General features: G+C 46.2%; 1 protein-coding gene across 4 annotated transcripts in view; it reads right to left on the reverse strand.

The window, feature by feature from the left end:
* Positions 1-16,344, reverse strand: part of WDR59 (WD repeat domain 59) — a 47,542-nt gene that overhangs the window by 17,688 nt on the left and 13,510 nt on the right. For all 4 annotated transcript variants that reach the window (XM_052685252.1, XM_052685251.1, XM_052685254.1 and 1 more), the window contains exons 7-16: positions 15,560-15,648; positions 14,551-14,667; positions 13,531-13,608; positions 12,386-12,542; positions 10,355-10,434; positions 8,089-8,221; positions 4,889-5,013; positions 3,902-4,066; positions 2,485-2,580; positions 933-1,089 (exon numbers count right to left, since the gene is read on the reverse strand). In XM_052685252.1, the coding sequence (XP_052541212.1) occupies positions 933-1,089; positions 2,485-2,580; positions 3,902-4,066; positions 4,889-5,013; positions 8,089-8,221; positions 10,355-10,434; positions 12,386-12,542; positions 13,531-13,608; positions 14,551-14,667; positions 15,560-15,648 (1,197 nt within the window). The remainder of the gene's footprint in view (positions 1-932; positions 1,090-2,484; positions 2,581-3,901; positions 4,067-4,888; positions 5,014-8,088; positions 8,222-10,354; positions 10,435-12,385; positions 12,543-13,530; positions 13,609-14,550; positions 14,668-15,559; positions 15,649-16,344) is intronic.

The following is a 16,344-nucleotide window of genomic DNA, read 5'->3' on the forward strand; positions in this document are numbered from 1 at the left end:
AGAATAAAGATTCTGCCAGGTGGAGCAGACTGCCCAGGGGTGGCATGAAGGGCCTAGAGGCCTATCCATTACCCTGAATGCTTCTAAATAGTTTTCCCAACCCAAATCTACCTCTTTCAGATGCTTGAAAGAGCATGTTTGGTTGCCTTAAAGCAGCAACACAAGTTGTTGGACACACACATACTTTCGTGCTTTACCTCTTCACCAGGATTGTCCAGCATTCTGATACTCCAGATGCAAGTGAGGCCATTAACATGCAAAGAACTCACAAGAGCTGGTAAATCTCTTTGAAAGGACAACCCAAGCCATCTGACACTACCTCCAAAGTGCTCCCACAAGCTTTACTCCATTTGCTACCATTTCAAGTGTCCTCAGCCACTCACCCAGGTGCAAGAGTTTTGAAGCAGAGCAGGTTTCACTCAGCCTGCTCAATGCAGCATTACTGTTTTACTTATGCTTGGAATTCAGTGAAACGTGTATGAAAAAAAAACTTTCAAAACACTGAGTAACAAGAATAACCTTTAACAAAGGATAAGTTCAACCCAAAGTTACATTTTGTGAAGACACAAGAGCCAGAGTACATGCAGCAATTTGATGTGGGCAGGAGGGAACTATGGAAGGATAAAAGCTACCCCCAGACTGCTGGAAAATGAAGAGATGCATCAGTGCCTTGGCATGCCTTGTGCCAAAGGCCATCTCTTCCATCAATTCTGGATTTCCAGATCTGTATCCTAAAATCCCACATGGAACACCAACTGCAAGCAGGCCCATTATCTGCAAATTTATCACAATATAGCTGCATGAGAAGCATTTAATACTCCTTGCATGGCAGCAAGCAAAGCCTTGTCTTGTTCAGATGCAACTGTTCCCCAAGATGTACTTTTAAGTACCCTTCTTCTGATGGCTGCCACTGTATCAGTGACGAGGCTAACCTGCACCACAGAACCGGGCTCCAGAGGTCCGTGGAAATGGGATGTTTGAGTCCTGGTAGGAGCCATAGGCATTGGAGACCCGGGCAAAGGTGGGCAGGGGGGTCGTCACGGAGTTGGACAGAGCATAGGGGTTGCTGGACGTGCTGTCCTCTTGGTTCTGAAACAAAGTTAAACAAGGTCATGCTCCTGCTGCCACATGGAGGAAACCCAGCTGGAGCACTGGGAATCCTCGTGCCAAGCAGCCTCACACAGACATCTACCTCTCCTTCGAGTCAAAGCAGATCAAGAAGAGAGCACAGCTACCACTTTGGCTCCGAAAGCATTTGCAAGCATGTGTACCTCTGAGCCAAGTGCTCCTCTGCACTGCTGTATGTATGGAGAGCTCTCTCCCATCACGGCTGTGTTGAAATGCAGAGCTCAACTAGGGTGGAAACAGTGGTCTCGAGGAAAAACTATATAGGAAATCTGACCTTCAGATGTGACTCCCAGCAACTAAACACAAAGCTGAGAAAAACCTGGTACCTCGATGACGCCAGTAAGACAAAGTCACCTTAAAGATGACCATCTTGACACCCCATGCAAACGTGGGGGTGTCAAATAAAAGCCGGACATCTTGAAGTGAGGGAGGCAGGTGGTGAAAGTCTGGGAGATCTCAGGTCTGCCCTGAGAAATTCTGGCAGAAATTTGCATTCAATTGGAAAAGATACAGCTCAGGTCTAAAGGAATCCTATAAAAGCACCTGACTCAAATTTTCCATACAAGTACAGCTGAAACCAAACAAATAAGTTTCCAACGTGGAAAAAAAGAAAATTTAAAAAATTAAAAAAACACCTCCAAACAAAAAAGATCCCTTATTCATGATGAATAAACAAAACCTCTTGAAAAAGAAACCTGAGAAGACTCATCTTTTTCAGAATGCTAAAAACACACGTTACAGTACACTGCACCCACCCACAGACCTATTACCTGACACCAGGATGCTGAGTAGGTATCACCAATCTCTCAGCTAAGGGCAGAGTGGGACTTGCATTTATTTGTGGTATCAACCCTATATAGCCCTTGCACAAAGCTTTAGAAAAAAAACAGACTTTCACATCTTTGTTCAAAGGAAGAAAACAAAAGCCCTCTGGTTGGCATGACCTTTGAATACAACTGAGAGGTAAAGACATCTGCCACTGCCTTTCAGACCAGAATGAACTCATCACCTTCCTGACATCTTATTTTCTTCTACAGCTGATATCCATGCCCTGCTGGTCAGTGAGATCTGCTCAGAGCTGGAAAGCTACCGTGCTCCACTGTGATGCTGCAACCAACAGTAACTCCTGCTAACCTAATTATTAGTGAGCACCCGCACAACAGCAAAGCTTCAGGGCCTGATCACCCAACTCTGTTTTCTTCAACATTAACCACAAGAACTTCCACAGATCTATCAGCCAGTCACAGGGGTCTATTTACATGCCTAATGAGGCCAGACTCTCAATGCAGAGTCAGAAGCGTGGGATGTGAGAGCAGACAACAAAGTAGGGCAGAGAGCCCATGGAATTCTCCATACCACGACAGACTCCAGCCAGGAGACGAGCTGACGCAGGCAGGGCTCCAGGCAGCTCTGGTTCCTCTTCACTTTCTGCAGGGAAGTGTCTTTCAGAATCTGGAATACATGCAAGATACAGCTTGAGTCACGGTTATATCCGCACCTTCCCACATCGTTTTTTGTCTGCAGAGCACAAAGTTGCCAGGCTCACGAGACTGCAGGGCCAGAGACATCCCAGAACACCCACTGGAGCCACAGTCACCCACTGATGCGCTGTCTGCTTCAAGGAAAGAATGACTGAGCTTTGATCAGAGCACTGAGGGCTCACCGACGTTCAGCACACCCTGATCCAGGCTTTGGGCTTCTGTATTACTGTAGCCCATAATATTCCATATCAGTTTGTGGCAAACTGGATCCAGCTTTTTCAAGAAGGAACCCAAATGGATCCTTCTGCCTGATGGATAAGCTTAGGCCTAAGCCTGAGGCTACTTTGCTCCAAGGCAGCCATTTCAGCCCTAACACTGTTGGACACGGGAGGACCAAAGCTGAGGCACTCATACACTTTGAAATCCCAGGTTCTTGCTTCCTTCCCTTAAAGAGCAACTTCTCCTCATTCCTTTCCATTCAAACACAAATCATTCCCAAAGGTCTGCAGTCAAATATTTAAAAAACAAAGTCTCACCTTTCCAAGGAAAGTGACAAGTATCTGTGATCCTCCACTCTGCTTTGAGCAGAACACAACAAAATGCAGGGAAAACAAAGTCCAAAGCCAGCAACGCTTTCTGTCACCACCTCTATCTGCTTTACATTGGGAAATACTAGGAAATAGCCTAGCACTTCATCCTTTCTTTGTGGTCCAAAGGTAAAACAAGCCTGCTTTCCTAGTGCTCTTACAGGAGCGGCAAGGGAGAGCAGCCCTTGCTGCCGGAGAAGCGATTTCAGCAGCAATAGGACTTCCTGCATCAATTGATCAAACACTTGATCTGGAATTAATGGGCTCTGTGCAAAACTCTTAAAACAGCTTGTAGAGGAAAGCAGGAAACAACATGCCAGCTCAGAAATATCACAGAATCACAGAATTGTAGGGGTTGGAAGGGACCTCCAGAGATCATCGAGTCCAACCCCCAAATACTGCCATTTTGCAAATGGATGCTTTGCTGGTCATTTAGTCTATTCTGAGGCTTGGGACAGCTGCTCTAGGAGGATCCTCAGGTAATACACGTGACACTCATACCAAGATATAGAGAAAAACATGTTCAAAAAGCATCAGTGGGGAAAAGAAAGAACTAGGCTGCAACGCCAACGAACACCCCATCCTACAGGCTCCAGAATACGTCAGTTCAAACAGCAGTCTGTGGTATACCTTCAGCAAGGTCTGACTGTGCCAGAAGTCTAGACAGCAGGTGTTGAGCACGTGTCTAGTTGCTGGACCACATACCTTCAGCAGCTTGGCCTTCATGGAGGCAGTGATGGAGGTCGGGTTGATGAACTGGAAGGATGGTGCAGCATTATTGGGATACTGGACAGGGAACATCACCAGCATCCTGACCCGGTGGTTGCCACAGTGCACTGACACTGTGCAGCTACGATTCACCGCATCCATCTGTGTGAGGAACAGCAATAGCCTTGCATTCAGATCTCCAAGGACCTTTTAACTTGCGGTGGCTTCAATTCAAACTGAGGGACTGATTCCCCTGCACACCCATAAGACAAAATCGTGCTGTTGTCACGGGCAATGAACACAGCAACAGCAAAAAAACCCAGGGAACAGTTTTCACCAGCAGACTGCCAGTCCAGCAGCATCTGGAGACTCCAGCCAGCCCAGGCTGCAGCAGGAATCAGGCAGCTCCCAACAGCTGCCGCACTCCACCCCCCTGCCCTTGGCCACAGAACACTTCAGGCCCAGTGCAGCACTAACAGGCATCTACGACCATACAGGACTCTCAGGAAGGCATCTGAAAATGTGAAAACCAGTGGTGGGGAAAGATGACAGGCAGCAGCCCCAAGCCTGCTATTCCAGCACTGCACTGGGCCTTCAGTCACCTTCCACACACAGAAGAGGCTCTGCTGTGAAAGAGAGATGCCAAAACTGAGGGCCAGAGCGTGGGACAGTGAGGGCTGATTTGACTGAGTTCAGAAACAGTTGAAATGAGATCAGCTGCACGTACTGGAACAAGCCCCTCTGCAGTTTTGGCAGAAGAAAAACACAGTCCAGCCTCCTTGGGGCCAGTGCCAGCACAGTTACTGTGCTGAAATACCTCTCGCACTCCCAGTGTTTGTGATTATCCTCCTTTCTGCTAGCCATGGCCAGCAGGATCTCTACGGCTCAAAATAAACCCACTGCAGCAGGAGAGTTCCCTTCAGAAGGCTCTGACGAGCCAGCTTGCCCACATCCCCTTCTAGCCAAGTGGTGAAAGGAAACTACCTCCACGTTGACATTTCGGATCTGCACGTTGATCAGTGAGAACTCCTGCTGCAGTGTTTGAGGCAGCCCCAGTTGGTCTGTTTTCTTTCCCACCAGGAGGTCGTTCAGGAAGTCTTCTTTTAAGGCTGGCAGAAAAGATGCATTACAGGCAAAGACAAGTTAGAGTAGAGCTTTGGCATGCAATGCCACAAGGCAGCAAGGAGAACAGGCAGCTTTTTGATATACAAAAGCACGAGTTCTACCTGGCAAGGATCTAAGCTGTCGTTTAGAGGAAGACTTCAGAGCCTTGTTCATAAAACAGAAACAATCTGTCTGCACAATGGTTTCCCAAGAAGGTTAAAGAAGCCACCTGCACTCCATACAGCCTTAAAACGGTCTGGTCTCTACTCATTTGAGACACCTTCTCCTCCCTACACAGCACTGCCAGACATGAACAGATGAACTGGAGTCTCTTGGTCTGGCAGGAAAGAACTACTGCCAAAGCAGTCTCCAGGAGGAGCTCTGGTCTTGGGATTCACACTCTACCGCTCTTGGCTTTCAGGGAATGCATCCAAAGCAATCTGATGAATAAGGCTTTGGGAGGGAGGAGAGGGTATTTCTGGCCTTAGGAGAGGTGTAATTAATTTGAAGCAGCAGTGTCCATTTAATGCCGTAAAGCATTCTAGCGAACAGTCCTTAAAGACTCATTTAAGTGTTGTTTCTAGCTGTCCTCTTCCACTATCAATATTTTCAGGAGGACAATAACCCCTCAAACACAGAATGTATTTAAAGAGCCAGGCAAGTGCTGCTGAGTAGGAATCATGGTTAAGATATCCAATTTGACTGAGTTTCAAAAGATTTGGTCACTGCCTGCTGTGCCTGGCTGGCTCTTGCCTTAACTCTTGCTACCCACCTCCATTAGGACAGACGAAGCTCCTGTTCAAGGGGTTTTGCTGTGGCAACCCTTCCTAAGCTGACCAAATACGTCCTCAGAAACATCAAAAGATACAAGGGATGTCCCATTTAGTCAGCTGTCATTCTCACCTTGATCTCACACAGACTATTCTTAGGGAGAAAACAGAAAACAAGAAATGCAAAAAAAAAAGGCTATCCTTGTACAGGGGTTTGCCTGAAAGTCACTGTCTTTGCTGCTGGGACAAATATATCTGGCTTTACTGCTGCCCAGCTGGCTGCTGAATTTGGACAGGTAGGATGCTTAGCTACTCATTCCTATTTGTGATTTTATTATAGTGCTTATATATACATCTCACAATAGGGAATTGAAAAAAGGATTAAAGGAAGATCAGTGGCTCTCAGGGAAGATAATCATTTCTAGCTCAAAGACACCACCACAGCTTAACTAAAAAGCCATCCCTGAGGTTCCTAAAATGGGCACTGCCTTCCCTTTGCCTTCTCCCCCTCTTCCCTTCCAATTAGCTTCTAATCTCCAAAAGCCCACATATCTGTCCAGATTCCTAATGATCTTTTATGGGCAACAACCAGTGAGAAGAGCTGTACACTGAAGGCACAGCTGGTGTGCTTTCCAATTTATCTGTAGAGCATCATTCTCTTTAAAGATCCCCCACAGAGCTTTACTAACCTAACATGGAGACTTTGCAATGGAAATTAAGCCACTTCCAGGGTGGCTCACATCAGCAGTCCACAATTGCTTGTGGACTGGAAAGAGCTGAAACTCCTACCTAGAGACTTACTTGTGCAGTGATCATGAAGTCATACTATTTGCAGCAACATCTACCCTCCTACAGAAAAGTCATTTTAATGACTTTTATTTCCCTTTTTAATTTTAATTCCCTCTGAAACAAAGGAAGTCTTACCAGACCCACACAGAAACCACACCATGGATGTGACCTCATCAGGGACACGAAAGACCCTCTCTCTTGGAGAGATCAGGTAGTCAGAATGACATCCCTTCTCTTAATACTCCCAGCTAGAGCAAGAGAGTCTGTGCCTCTTCATACGGGATTGCCCATGGTAAGCACAGAGAGCCAGAACACTTGCTATCATATCCTAAAGTTCTCATGGAGACAGAGGTGCTGGCAACCTTTAGAAGCTTCTTCTGTGAGCACCCATGGAGGTTACAAAGGAACTTCACTGGGCTGGAATCCTCCAGCATCAGGAAAAGCTTCCCTAAGGGACCTCAGAGTTGTCTCTATGATTCAGAGGACAGTTATCAGACCATTTCCTCACCTTCTCTTCAGCTTGCTGGCAACCCAGAAGGAGAATCAAACTGCTTTCCTATAAACCTGCCACACGGGCATCCATTGCAGCACCCTGCTTCAGTACAGAAAGGAACTGTGAATTTAAACCCATCCTGACACAGACATGGGAGCACTGCATTCTTCCTCCTCTTCTTCCTTTAGATAATAGAAACCTCTTTAGATGGCTTTTTCATGTGCACATCACCACCTTGGGTCTCAGCTGCTGCAGCCTCTTCTGTTTTATTCTAATCTCTTCAAACACTATTACCCTGAATGTTTAACCTGGCCAGAGCCTTAACCACACAAACCCTGCTCCACATTCCTGCCTTTGTTTGCCTTCTCTTCCATAACGACAAATCAGTGCTCGCTGAGAAGCTCTATCTAACTGCCTGGTACTCATGGGATAGAGTTTACAGCCCTCTTCCTCTGCTAGCCTTCAATCACCTGCTCTCAGCACATGGGAAAAAGACAGCAGCTCTCTCCATAATACTTTGGAAGATGGGAGAAGACACTGCAAACATGTCCATGTTCTTCTCAGATCACTTCACACAGTGTCTCTAGCAGAAGGATTTAGATACCAGGCAAGCAGTTTGTGTCACAGCACTTTATCCATGAGCCTCCCTTTTCCATGGATCTCATTCACCTCTCAGCTTAAACTGAAATGCATTCTTAAGAATCAGAACTGATTTTCTGATTACCTTATTTCTGGCAGGAAGCCACAAAGATGAGCTAAAGGCAATGCTATTAAGTGCAACTAGTGACAAGGAAGAGATTTGTTTTACAACTAAAATGACGTCATTATGCTAGAGGAGAAAGAAAGTTGGTAGAATAATCCTGAGAAAGCCCTTGTGTTTTCTCTCCCCCCAAACAGTAATCCAGTAACCTCTGAAACAACACCAGTTTGTGCTCTGCCTACAGTGTTATTTCTTAGGTTGTGATGCATCTTCTTCCCAACACAAAGAGAGCTGGTATTAAAGTTCCCCAGCTCATCACTTGCCTCACCTTCCTCATCCCCATGTCCAGAGCTGTGTTGGGGCTCAGAGTCCTGTGGTTGAAGGGTCTTGTCTGGCTCAGGCAGAAGAGAAATCCCATCGATGAGGTCATCAACTCCATCCAGGATATCATTAGCACACAGCTGAAAAGAACAAGCACACCAACATGCTGCACAACAGAAAACAAGGAAAAGCCACTAAACAACTGATTTCTGGATTTGCAAGGTGAGCCTGTGTGCCCCACAGTCACAGACCTTGGCACTGTTGCTTTGACAAGACAGGCTGCTTTTCCTCTTTCTGACATTCTCCCTTTTGTCCCTTCTGAGTGCCTTGCTTGCTTACAAAGTCACTTAATTGACATCACCAGGCTAAGTAACAGAGGTTTTTACTTTGAACAAAAACACTTTCAATTAGTGTGCTCGTGTGTCAAAGTCACTTAATTTTTACATCAGATGCAACAGCAGCATGCTATCTGCTTTTTTATATTCACACTTCAGAATTTGGAAGCCCAGGTAAATATTACAGGCCCTAGTGCTTTAGGTCCTGTACCAAAACAGAGACCATGACAGCTTAAAACACAGGTTTAGCACAGGAAAACAGGAGATGAAGAGAAGAAACATAGGGAGAAGAAAGGATAAGGCTATGATATAACAAATTACAATACTGGTCACCAGCAACATGCCATCGGGTGCAGCTTGGTAAAGAACAAGAACAAGTGAGGAGCAAGAGCCAGCAGAGGCTGAGTGAAGTCCAATACAGAGAAACAACCAGTTTAAAGGACAGAAATAAACTACCCCCAGGTAAATCAGGTAGGCATGAAGGGTCACTTTTCATAGAGGTTTGTTACAGACCCGCAGAACTCCCACAGGATGTGTGCTGGGACACCTGCTTCAACATATTCATCAGAAACACAGAATAGGAGGTGAACAGCAACGTGACCAGGTTTGCTGATGCCACCAGGTTATTCAGGGTAGTAAGTAGAGGCTGACTACCAACAGGCAGAGAAGGACCTTGCAGGAAAGATGAACTTCGGTTCAAATAAATATAAAGCAATGCACATAGGCAAAAAAAAAAAGACAAGCTCAAGCTGACTGAGGGAGCAAGACAGAGAAAACAGACTAAGCTGATGTTTTCATGGAATTACACCCAACATTTTAAAAGCAAATGAAATATTAGGAAATCTGTGCTAACAACAACATTCTGATCCCCATCCCAAAAAATAGAGCTGAAAAAGGGCCATGAAATACAGAAGGATGACCAAAAGAGGATGAAGGAAATCAGGATATTTTGACTAGAGTCAAAGGAGACAGCTGAGATCTTCCAAGAGGTCTGTATGACAGAAATCTGCAGTCAAGGTAGCTTAAGATTGCTCGCTCATTTCATCTTCAATGTTAAGAGCAAGTATGTATCAGAAAAAAAAACCCAAAATTATCAGGTAGCAAAATTAACAAATGAAAGGAGCTGTTTTCCTACACAGCATGCAGAAAAGCCATGAAACTCCCTGCTCACAACGTGTTTATGATGACAAATGTACACAAGTCCAGGAAGTCAGAGCAAATCTATGGAAGTGAAGCCCATCAAGCACTACCAAATACAAAGATGCCAGGCTTGGTAAGCCTCTAAGCTGTAAACTACAGAATGCAAGGGCATTTAGAGAAATATCACTTCATACTTGCTTCATTCTTATATTCTTGCATTCATTCCAAAATAACCACAGTTGAAGATGAGACAAGCAGGGCAATATGGGCCACCCTGCCTGTATGAGCCCTCTGCTCTGGCCCAGCAGAGCTAACCTAGCCTGCTTTAGCACTTTGTAATTGCTGCCACCCAGCAGAACACTGGAATTCCTCCTGCCTGCACCGGGCCAAGAGTCAATGGAAACAGGAGATGAAGCAGAGGGTGCAATTCCTGCATTTACCTGATACCTAGAATGCCAAGAATAGTCTGGCAGCAACAGAGGTGGCATCTTCAGAGGCAACTGGGCAGTAACTGCTCTTCACCTTCCCCAAAGCCTTGCATGCTTACTGCTCCATGACAAAGTGGCTTTGCGCGCGCACACACACACACACACACACACACACACACAGAGGTCTCAGGACAGGCCTCCCTGGGGATGTTTTTCGTCACATTTGGGCTGGAGCTGAAGGGGGAACTGAAGTAGCAGCCTGTTGCTGTGTCTGCAGCTTGAGGACACCAGAAGAGTGATTGGGAGCGCAATGAAAGGGAGGTGAACCCAGCCTGTAAGAAAACTGCCTGCAGTTCAGGTGTTTACGTACCCTCTGCAGCTGAGAGTCAACCCGCCACATCCGCAGAGTCTGATCACGGGACCACGTAACCAGCTGGTAGTCTTTAGAACCTAAAAAGGACAGAAACTTATAGACCCAACCGAAAACTGAGACCATATCTCTGTGCTGCTTTAAGTGCAAACTGAAGCAAGCAAGCTGGCAGGGAGGTCGTGTGGACAGGGCACTACACTGAAAGGCAGAACTCACAAATCCTATGATTCCTATCCTGCTTTGAATTGACCTGGGCCTCCTCCTGCACCACAGTTACCATGCCTCTAAATAGGGTATAATTTACAGATGAAAGCCACAAAATAAATATAATGAATGTGATACAGGTTTTCAAACCAGGAATGAACAAGATTGCCCATAAAGTTTATTGACGCAGAAGAAGTGATTTGAGAAGTACTTGAGAAATGGATTCATTTTTACATTACTGCAAAGTTGAAACAGGTGATGAACTGAAAGGCATTTTAAGATGCAAACAGTTCAAAACATTCCTACGCTACAGTAGCCTGGCCCTAGGCATCCTTTTCCTTCTGAAAGAGCTGCTGATGCCAAGACAAGTTCAGGTTGTAACCAAATACATCTAGACACATACTACTGAGCAGCAGATAAAGGTACGAGGCTATTTATGTCTATTTGTAGGCCTTGTGATACAGTTTGAATTTCCCTTGTTAAACAGCTGCTGCTGTTTAGGAATTTGCTGCTGCACAACTGCTTTTGACACCCCTCTGTGGAGGCGCAGTGGCTGTCTAAATACAGCACTGCAGATCCTGTGCAAGGAGATTTGTGCTATCTTGAGGCATCTTGGCTGTCTTTGCACTGAAGTGGACTGGGAATGCTCGTATGATTAATGTTCCTTGAGAAAAGCATGACTTCCAGCCTTGGTATGTATACATGAATTCAACTGAGACAGTGCAAGTGTGGTTCAGATCTGCTTGAACATTCACACAAGCTTTCTTAGACTGCACCTCCAGATCCTGTTCTATATTGCTCACACAGACAGTTCTATATTGCTTACCTCTTGTTCAAAGAAAAGCAAAAAAAAAAAAAAAAAACAGAGAAAAAGGTGACTTAATTGCATTGCCCCAGCAACCAGCAGCACAATTGGATTAGAATTCGGGTCTCCTAAATCCAAGTCCAGTGCTCTGTCAGCTTCACCGCCAGTAACTGGCAGATGCACAGGCTCCAAGGTCAGAGATTACAGCACTGAACATCCCTGGGAATGAGAGCAGGAGTCCCACAGCAGCCCTGAGAACCACTGCAGGATTCCCATTCACTCACAGACAGCTATGCAGAGCAGAGATGAAACTGACTCCCAGCTCAACTGTGTGCCAGTAACGCCTCCAATCTGGAGGATCCCTCCAGCTCTGTGTGCCTCTACACTGCAAAGCAGGACCATCAAAGCCAGGCATGTTCATTCTGTCGATGGTAGATGAGGTTCTGGAATTTCCTATATTTAGCTGCCTACTCTGGAAAATGCAGTCAGGATTGAACTCTGTCAGCAGCCTCCCCATCCCACGCTCTCCCTCTCCTGCCTTTGCCAGCATATGGAAAAGGAGGGAACATTGGTTCCGTGGTCACGCTGGAGGCTGCGACCCAGGCAGCAATGCAAGGGGTTAACTGGTTAGCCTGCAGCTCTGAGCAGGGGGAGGGCGCCTGCACTCGTACACCCATCTAATAGTTTGCACAATTTATTCTGAAAGATACATTTAAAAATAGACTCACAGGGGAGAGGAAGCAATTAGAGTCACCGCTGACCCACTCAGCATTCGCTGGATTTGCTTTGTTAGCATGGAAACAACAGGGCAATGCTTCTGAGGCCACTGCGATAAAGTGAGTGGAAAACAGCTGTAGCTTGGGGGGGGAACAGCAGCAGACAGGGGCAGGAAAGCAAGCTGGAGCTGCTCCAAGGAAAGGCAAGAGTCAGAGGGTGACAACATGAGCATCGCAGCCAGGAGCCATGGAAAGCTGATGGCAGCAGGGCAGGAGAGAGAGCACTGAGCCCAGCCCTGATCTCACCTTCTTTCTGTTTCCTCCACTGAAACTCCAGCACCACGTCATCATGTCCCACAAAGGTATGAACAGGTGTGTTCAAGTCAAAGACATTCCAGAGAAGTAGGCTGTTCTCTCGTCGGAGCTGCGGAACCATCACTGTCACCAGCCCATTGCTGAAAGGCTTGAGAAAGAAACACCTTTTGGTTGAGGTACATTGCCCTGCTGTTAGCATGCTCTGCAATTCTCACCTACTGCCATCATCCATAAGAACACATTGATTTTAAATGAGCTCAGCACTAAGCAGAACCAGGCCTAAAGCAGAAGTGACAAGGCATCTGCTGTGTAAAACTGGCATCTTAAGAGGGAAAAGATGTAACGTGCTTAGAGTCAACGCAGCTCACTTAAGGTTAGTCACTTCTTTCTGCTGCTTCCTCAGTTATCCACTGTGAGGCTGGAGTGGTTTCAGCATCGACTTTTCACTTGGGATCCTTACTGCAGTTTACTGATCACTGCAAGAATTGCTTCCAAGGGGGTGAGCCTTGGCAGCTACTCTCAGAGGAACACTATAACCTGTTCTTACAGCCCCACGAGGGGATGAGGAAAAGGAACCAAAGCCTCAAGAGAGAGTACTGACTTCAAGACATATTTAGATGTCCAGAGAAGAGAACAGGTATGACTAATCTGAAGAACCTTAGCTTCACACAGCTGTGTGTTTGCTCTATCAAAAAGCACCCCACTTCTTGAATCTGACATGCTGTAAGAGCCCAGTGTGCCACAACTAGAGATCTGGGGAGCAGAGAAAGCCCTCAGAGAGGGCAAACATCTGTGCTACGTGCACCAGTGCTGGACACAAGTGAAAAAACAGGACAGCGAGAGCAGCAGCTGCTTTCCAAGCCTCCTGCTCCCAGAGCCAATCACTCACACCTCAGTTTTGTCCCCAACAGGATGATGCCAAAGATTGGGATTTCACACTGCCAGTGATTTCTTCTCCTGAATGCCCCCATTGCAGACATCACTTTTCTAGGCCTTGTAAGCACCATAAGGGACTTTAAAATCAATTTAACATCAAGGAGAAGTGGCGAGAAGCACTGCAGCAGTTCTTTATTTAACATGCCTTCATGATTTTGCTCTCACAGCATAAGTGGGGCTGGTGGGTGTTTCTCACTCACCGTGTATCTCGCCTTCCAGACAGGAACCTGGCAGGGAAGGATATTGAGGTACTTCCGAGGCTGACGGTAATCCCAGAACTTTAAAAACAAAGAAAACAAAACAAAACCAGACAAAACCATCAAGCAGAGGCACAAGTCAGCTGGCCATGCTTTTAAAGGCTGCAGCTTTCCATGCTGTCATTAGATGTAACACAGTGAGAAATATGCCAGGGTGCACACAGCATCATTAGTAACCCCATTCATTAACAACAGAGATGGCCCCAAAGGACAAATATCAAGTGATCAGCATCTGGCAGCAGCTCTTGGAAAACAAGTGATTTGTGGTCATGTCCACAGTGATCGCAGCTTGAGTAATTAGAGCATGTAGACAGGGAGGCTGCTTGGGCTTTCAGAGCCACGAGGTGCCCTGAAGGTCTGGACTAACCCATGTGCCAGTCCAGACTGGAGGCAGGCCCACCTTGTTGCTATTGCTAATTCTGTAATGAAGAATCTAATCTTTTGCTGTGATAGAATACACATCAATTGCATTCGCCTCAGAGCTTAGCTGAACATGAATAAATTCCATTTGGCTGACTTACCAAGCACACTATTCCCCCTCAAGTAAGGCTCTGCATTGCAATGCTTGCAGACATACTGATAACCCAATTTCACATGAGTTTGAGAACCCCAGGGGCTGGAGCATGGCTCCCACCAAGTTGCTGCAATCAGCTCGAGGCTGGCAACTCCACACTTTGGGAAGAGGCACTGCTGGCAAGCAACAGGCAGAGGCAGCTGTTTTCAGTTTCAAATCACTGCAGCTGTGTTAACTATGGCACATGTGCATCCATCCTGCAATCATTTCTCTGTGTCTACTTTGTAAGCACACCCTTGGTTCAATACAAACAGGCTGCCAGAGAACAGACATAAGGATCCAGGATCCAGATCTTGCCAATGGCAAGCACTGCCCAGCGCATTACGAGAACAGAATCTGCTCCACCATCCTGATGCCTCCCAGGCAAAAGTCCCAGAAGCAATACTTACCCTGACAGAGTTGTCCTGGCTGGAAGTGGCCAGCGTGTACTCATTGTCAGGATGCCAATCCAGACCATGGATTTTAGAGAGATGAGCTGCTAAGTATTCGACGGCAGTGCTGGGTTTCTGGAAGGAGAGACATTTTCTTTCTCAGCAAAGGACTTCCGAAATTTGGCCCAGCTCTTTGGCATAAAAAGCAACACTTGAACAAGGGCAAGAGGTAGAACACCCTCCTGCCAAGAGAAGGTATTAGTTCAGTAAAACAGCTGGAAAGGAAGGAAAAGGGCTGTGAAAGGTGAGGTAAATTCCAGTCACCAAGTGCAGCCCTGCACCACACCTTCATGTTCAGTAAAACAGTTAAGTACTCTGAGATCAGCAGCAAAGTGTAAACAGGCATAATTAATGATCAGAGGGAAGGAACACCTCTCCTACCAAGGAAAGGTTGAGGAAACTGGTCTTGCTCAGTCTGGAGAAGAGAAGGTTCCAGGGAGACTTCATGGCAGCCTTCCAGTTCTTGAAAGGAACTTTAAGCAGGAGGGAGGATAACTTTTTACATGGGTAGGTAGCAATAGGACTAGAGGGAATGTTTTTAAACTAGAAGAAGGGAGATTTAGGTCAGATGTTATGGGAAGATTCTTTACCCAGCGTCAAGTGAGACACTGACACAAGTTGCCCAGAGAAGCAGTGGATGCTCCATCCCTGAAGACATTCAAGGCAGAGTTGGATAGGATCCTGGGCCTTGATCTGGTGGGTGGCAACCTCCCCATAGCAGGAGGTTGCAACTGGATGAGCTTTAAGGTCCCTTCAATCAAAACCATTCTATGATTCTATGATTATTTCTGGGGAGGGATGTTATCAACGTTGTCTTCCGTCTTCTAGGTTCCAGACTCATGTTTAAATCACCCCACAGAAGAGACTGCAGATAAAGCAGTATTTTTTTCCCCAGTATTTATCAGAAGGAAGCCTGCATATGGAAGGTGGGAGTCTGCACAAGCACTTCAACAGACCCTCAACTCACCCTTTTGTCCCATATTCGGACATCCCCATCGTGGCTTGTTGCTAAACAGTTGGCATTCTTCTTGTTCCATTTGACCTGGGAAGCTCCAGCTGCAGCACAAACAAAGCAGGTCAAAACGAGCAATTAAAAAGTGGCACAGCACACTCCTGACCCACTATTAGAGCTGCTCCTAGCACAAGAAAGGCAGTTCAGAGGAAAGGTACCCCAGAAGCCAACAAGAAGCGTGGCATGAAAATGAATAACTCCTGATTTCTCATCTTTGTGTTTGTGCCCTGAAGACACTGAAGCAAGGGTGTTCCAATTGCACGCTTGTTGTACCATGGGCTGCACTGGATTAAGATATCCATGCTCATTAGCTCACATGGAGCAACTTCTTCCAGATGAAAACTGCACATGCATTACTCCTCTCCCCAGACCCTTCCACTTTCATTCAAACTACCTCCCAGTTCTCAGAGATGGATTCACCTGGCTCCCAACCACCCTCTGTACAACCAGATGCCACACAGGGCATTAGTGATACTCATCTATGATTAAAGTAAAGATGTGGGAGAAGACTGTAGTTCACCCACACTGGGTGGACCAGAAAGCCAACCTAAGAAACTGTCAAAATACACCACAAATCAAAGACATAAGGTAAAGAAACTGTGAGATGGTCTAGGCATCATGAGGGACTCAGCCAAGGACCTAAAATCAGAAGCTGGCTGGAAATTTCCAATACTAAACTTTGCTCAATGTGGATTGTTCAGACATTATAAGAAAAATACATGTTCTGTTCATCCTTTTCT

Source organism: Tympanuchus pallidicinctus, unplaced genomic scaffold, assembly GCF_026119805.1.
Source record: "Tympanuchus pallidicinctus isolate F22 unplaced genomic scaffold, pur_lepc_1.0 scaffold22, whole genome shotgun sequence".
NCBI lineage: Eukaryota > Metazoa > Chordata > Aves > Galliformes > Phasianidae > Tympanuchus > Tympanuchus pallidicinctus.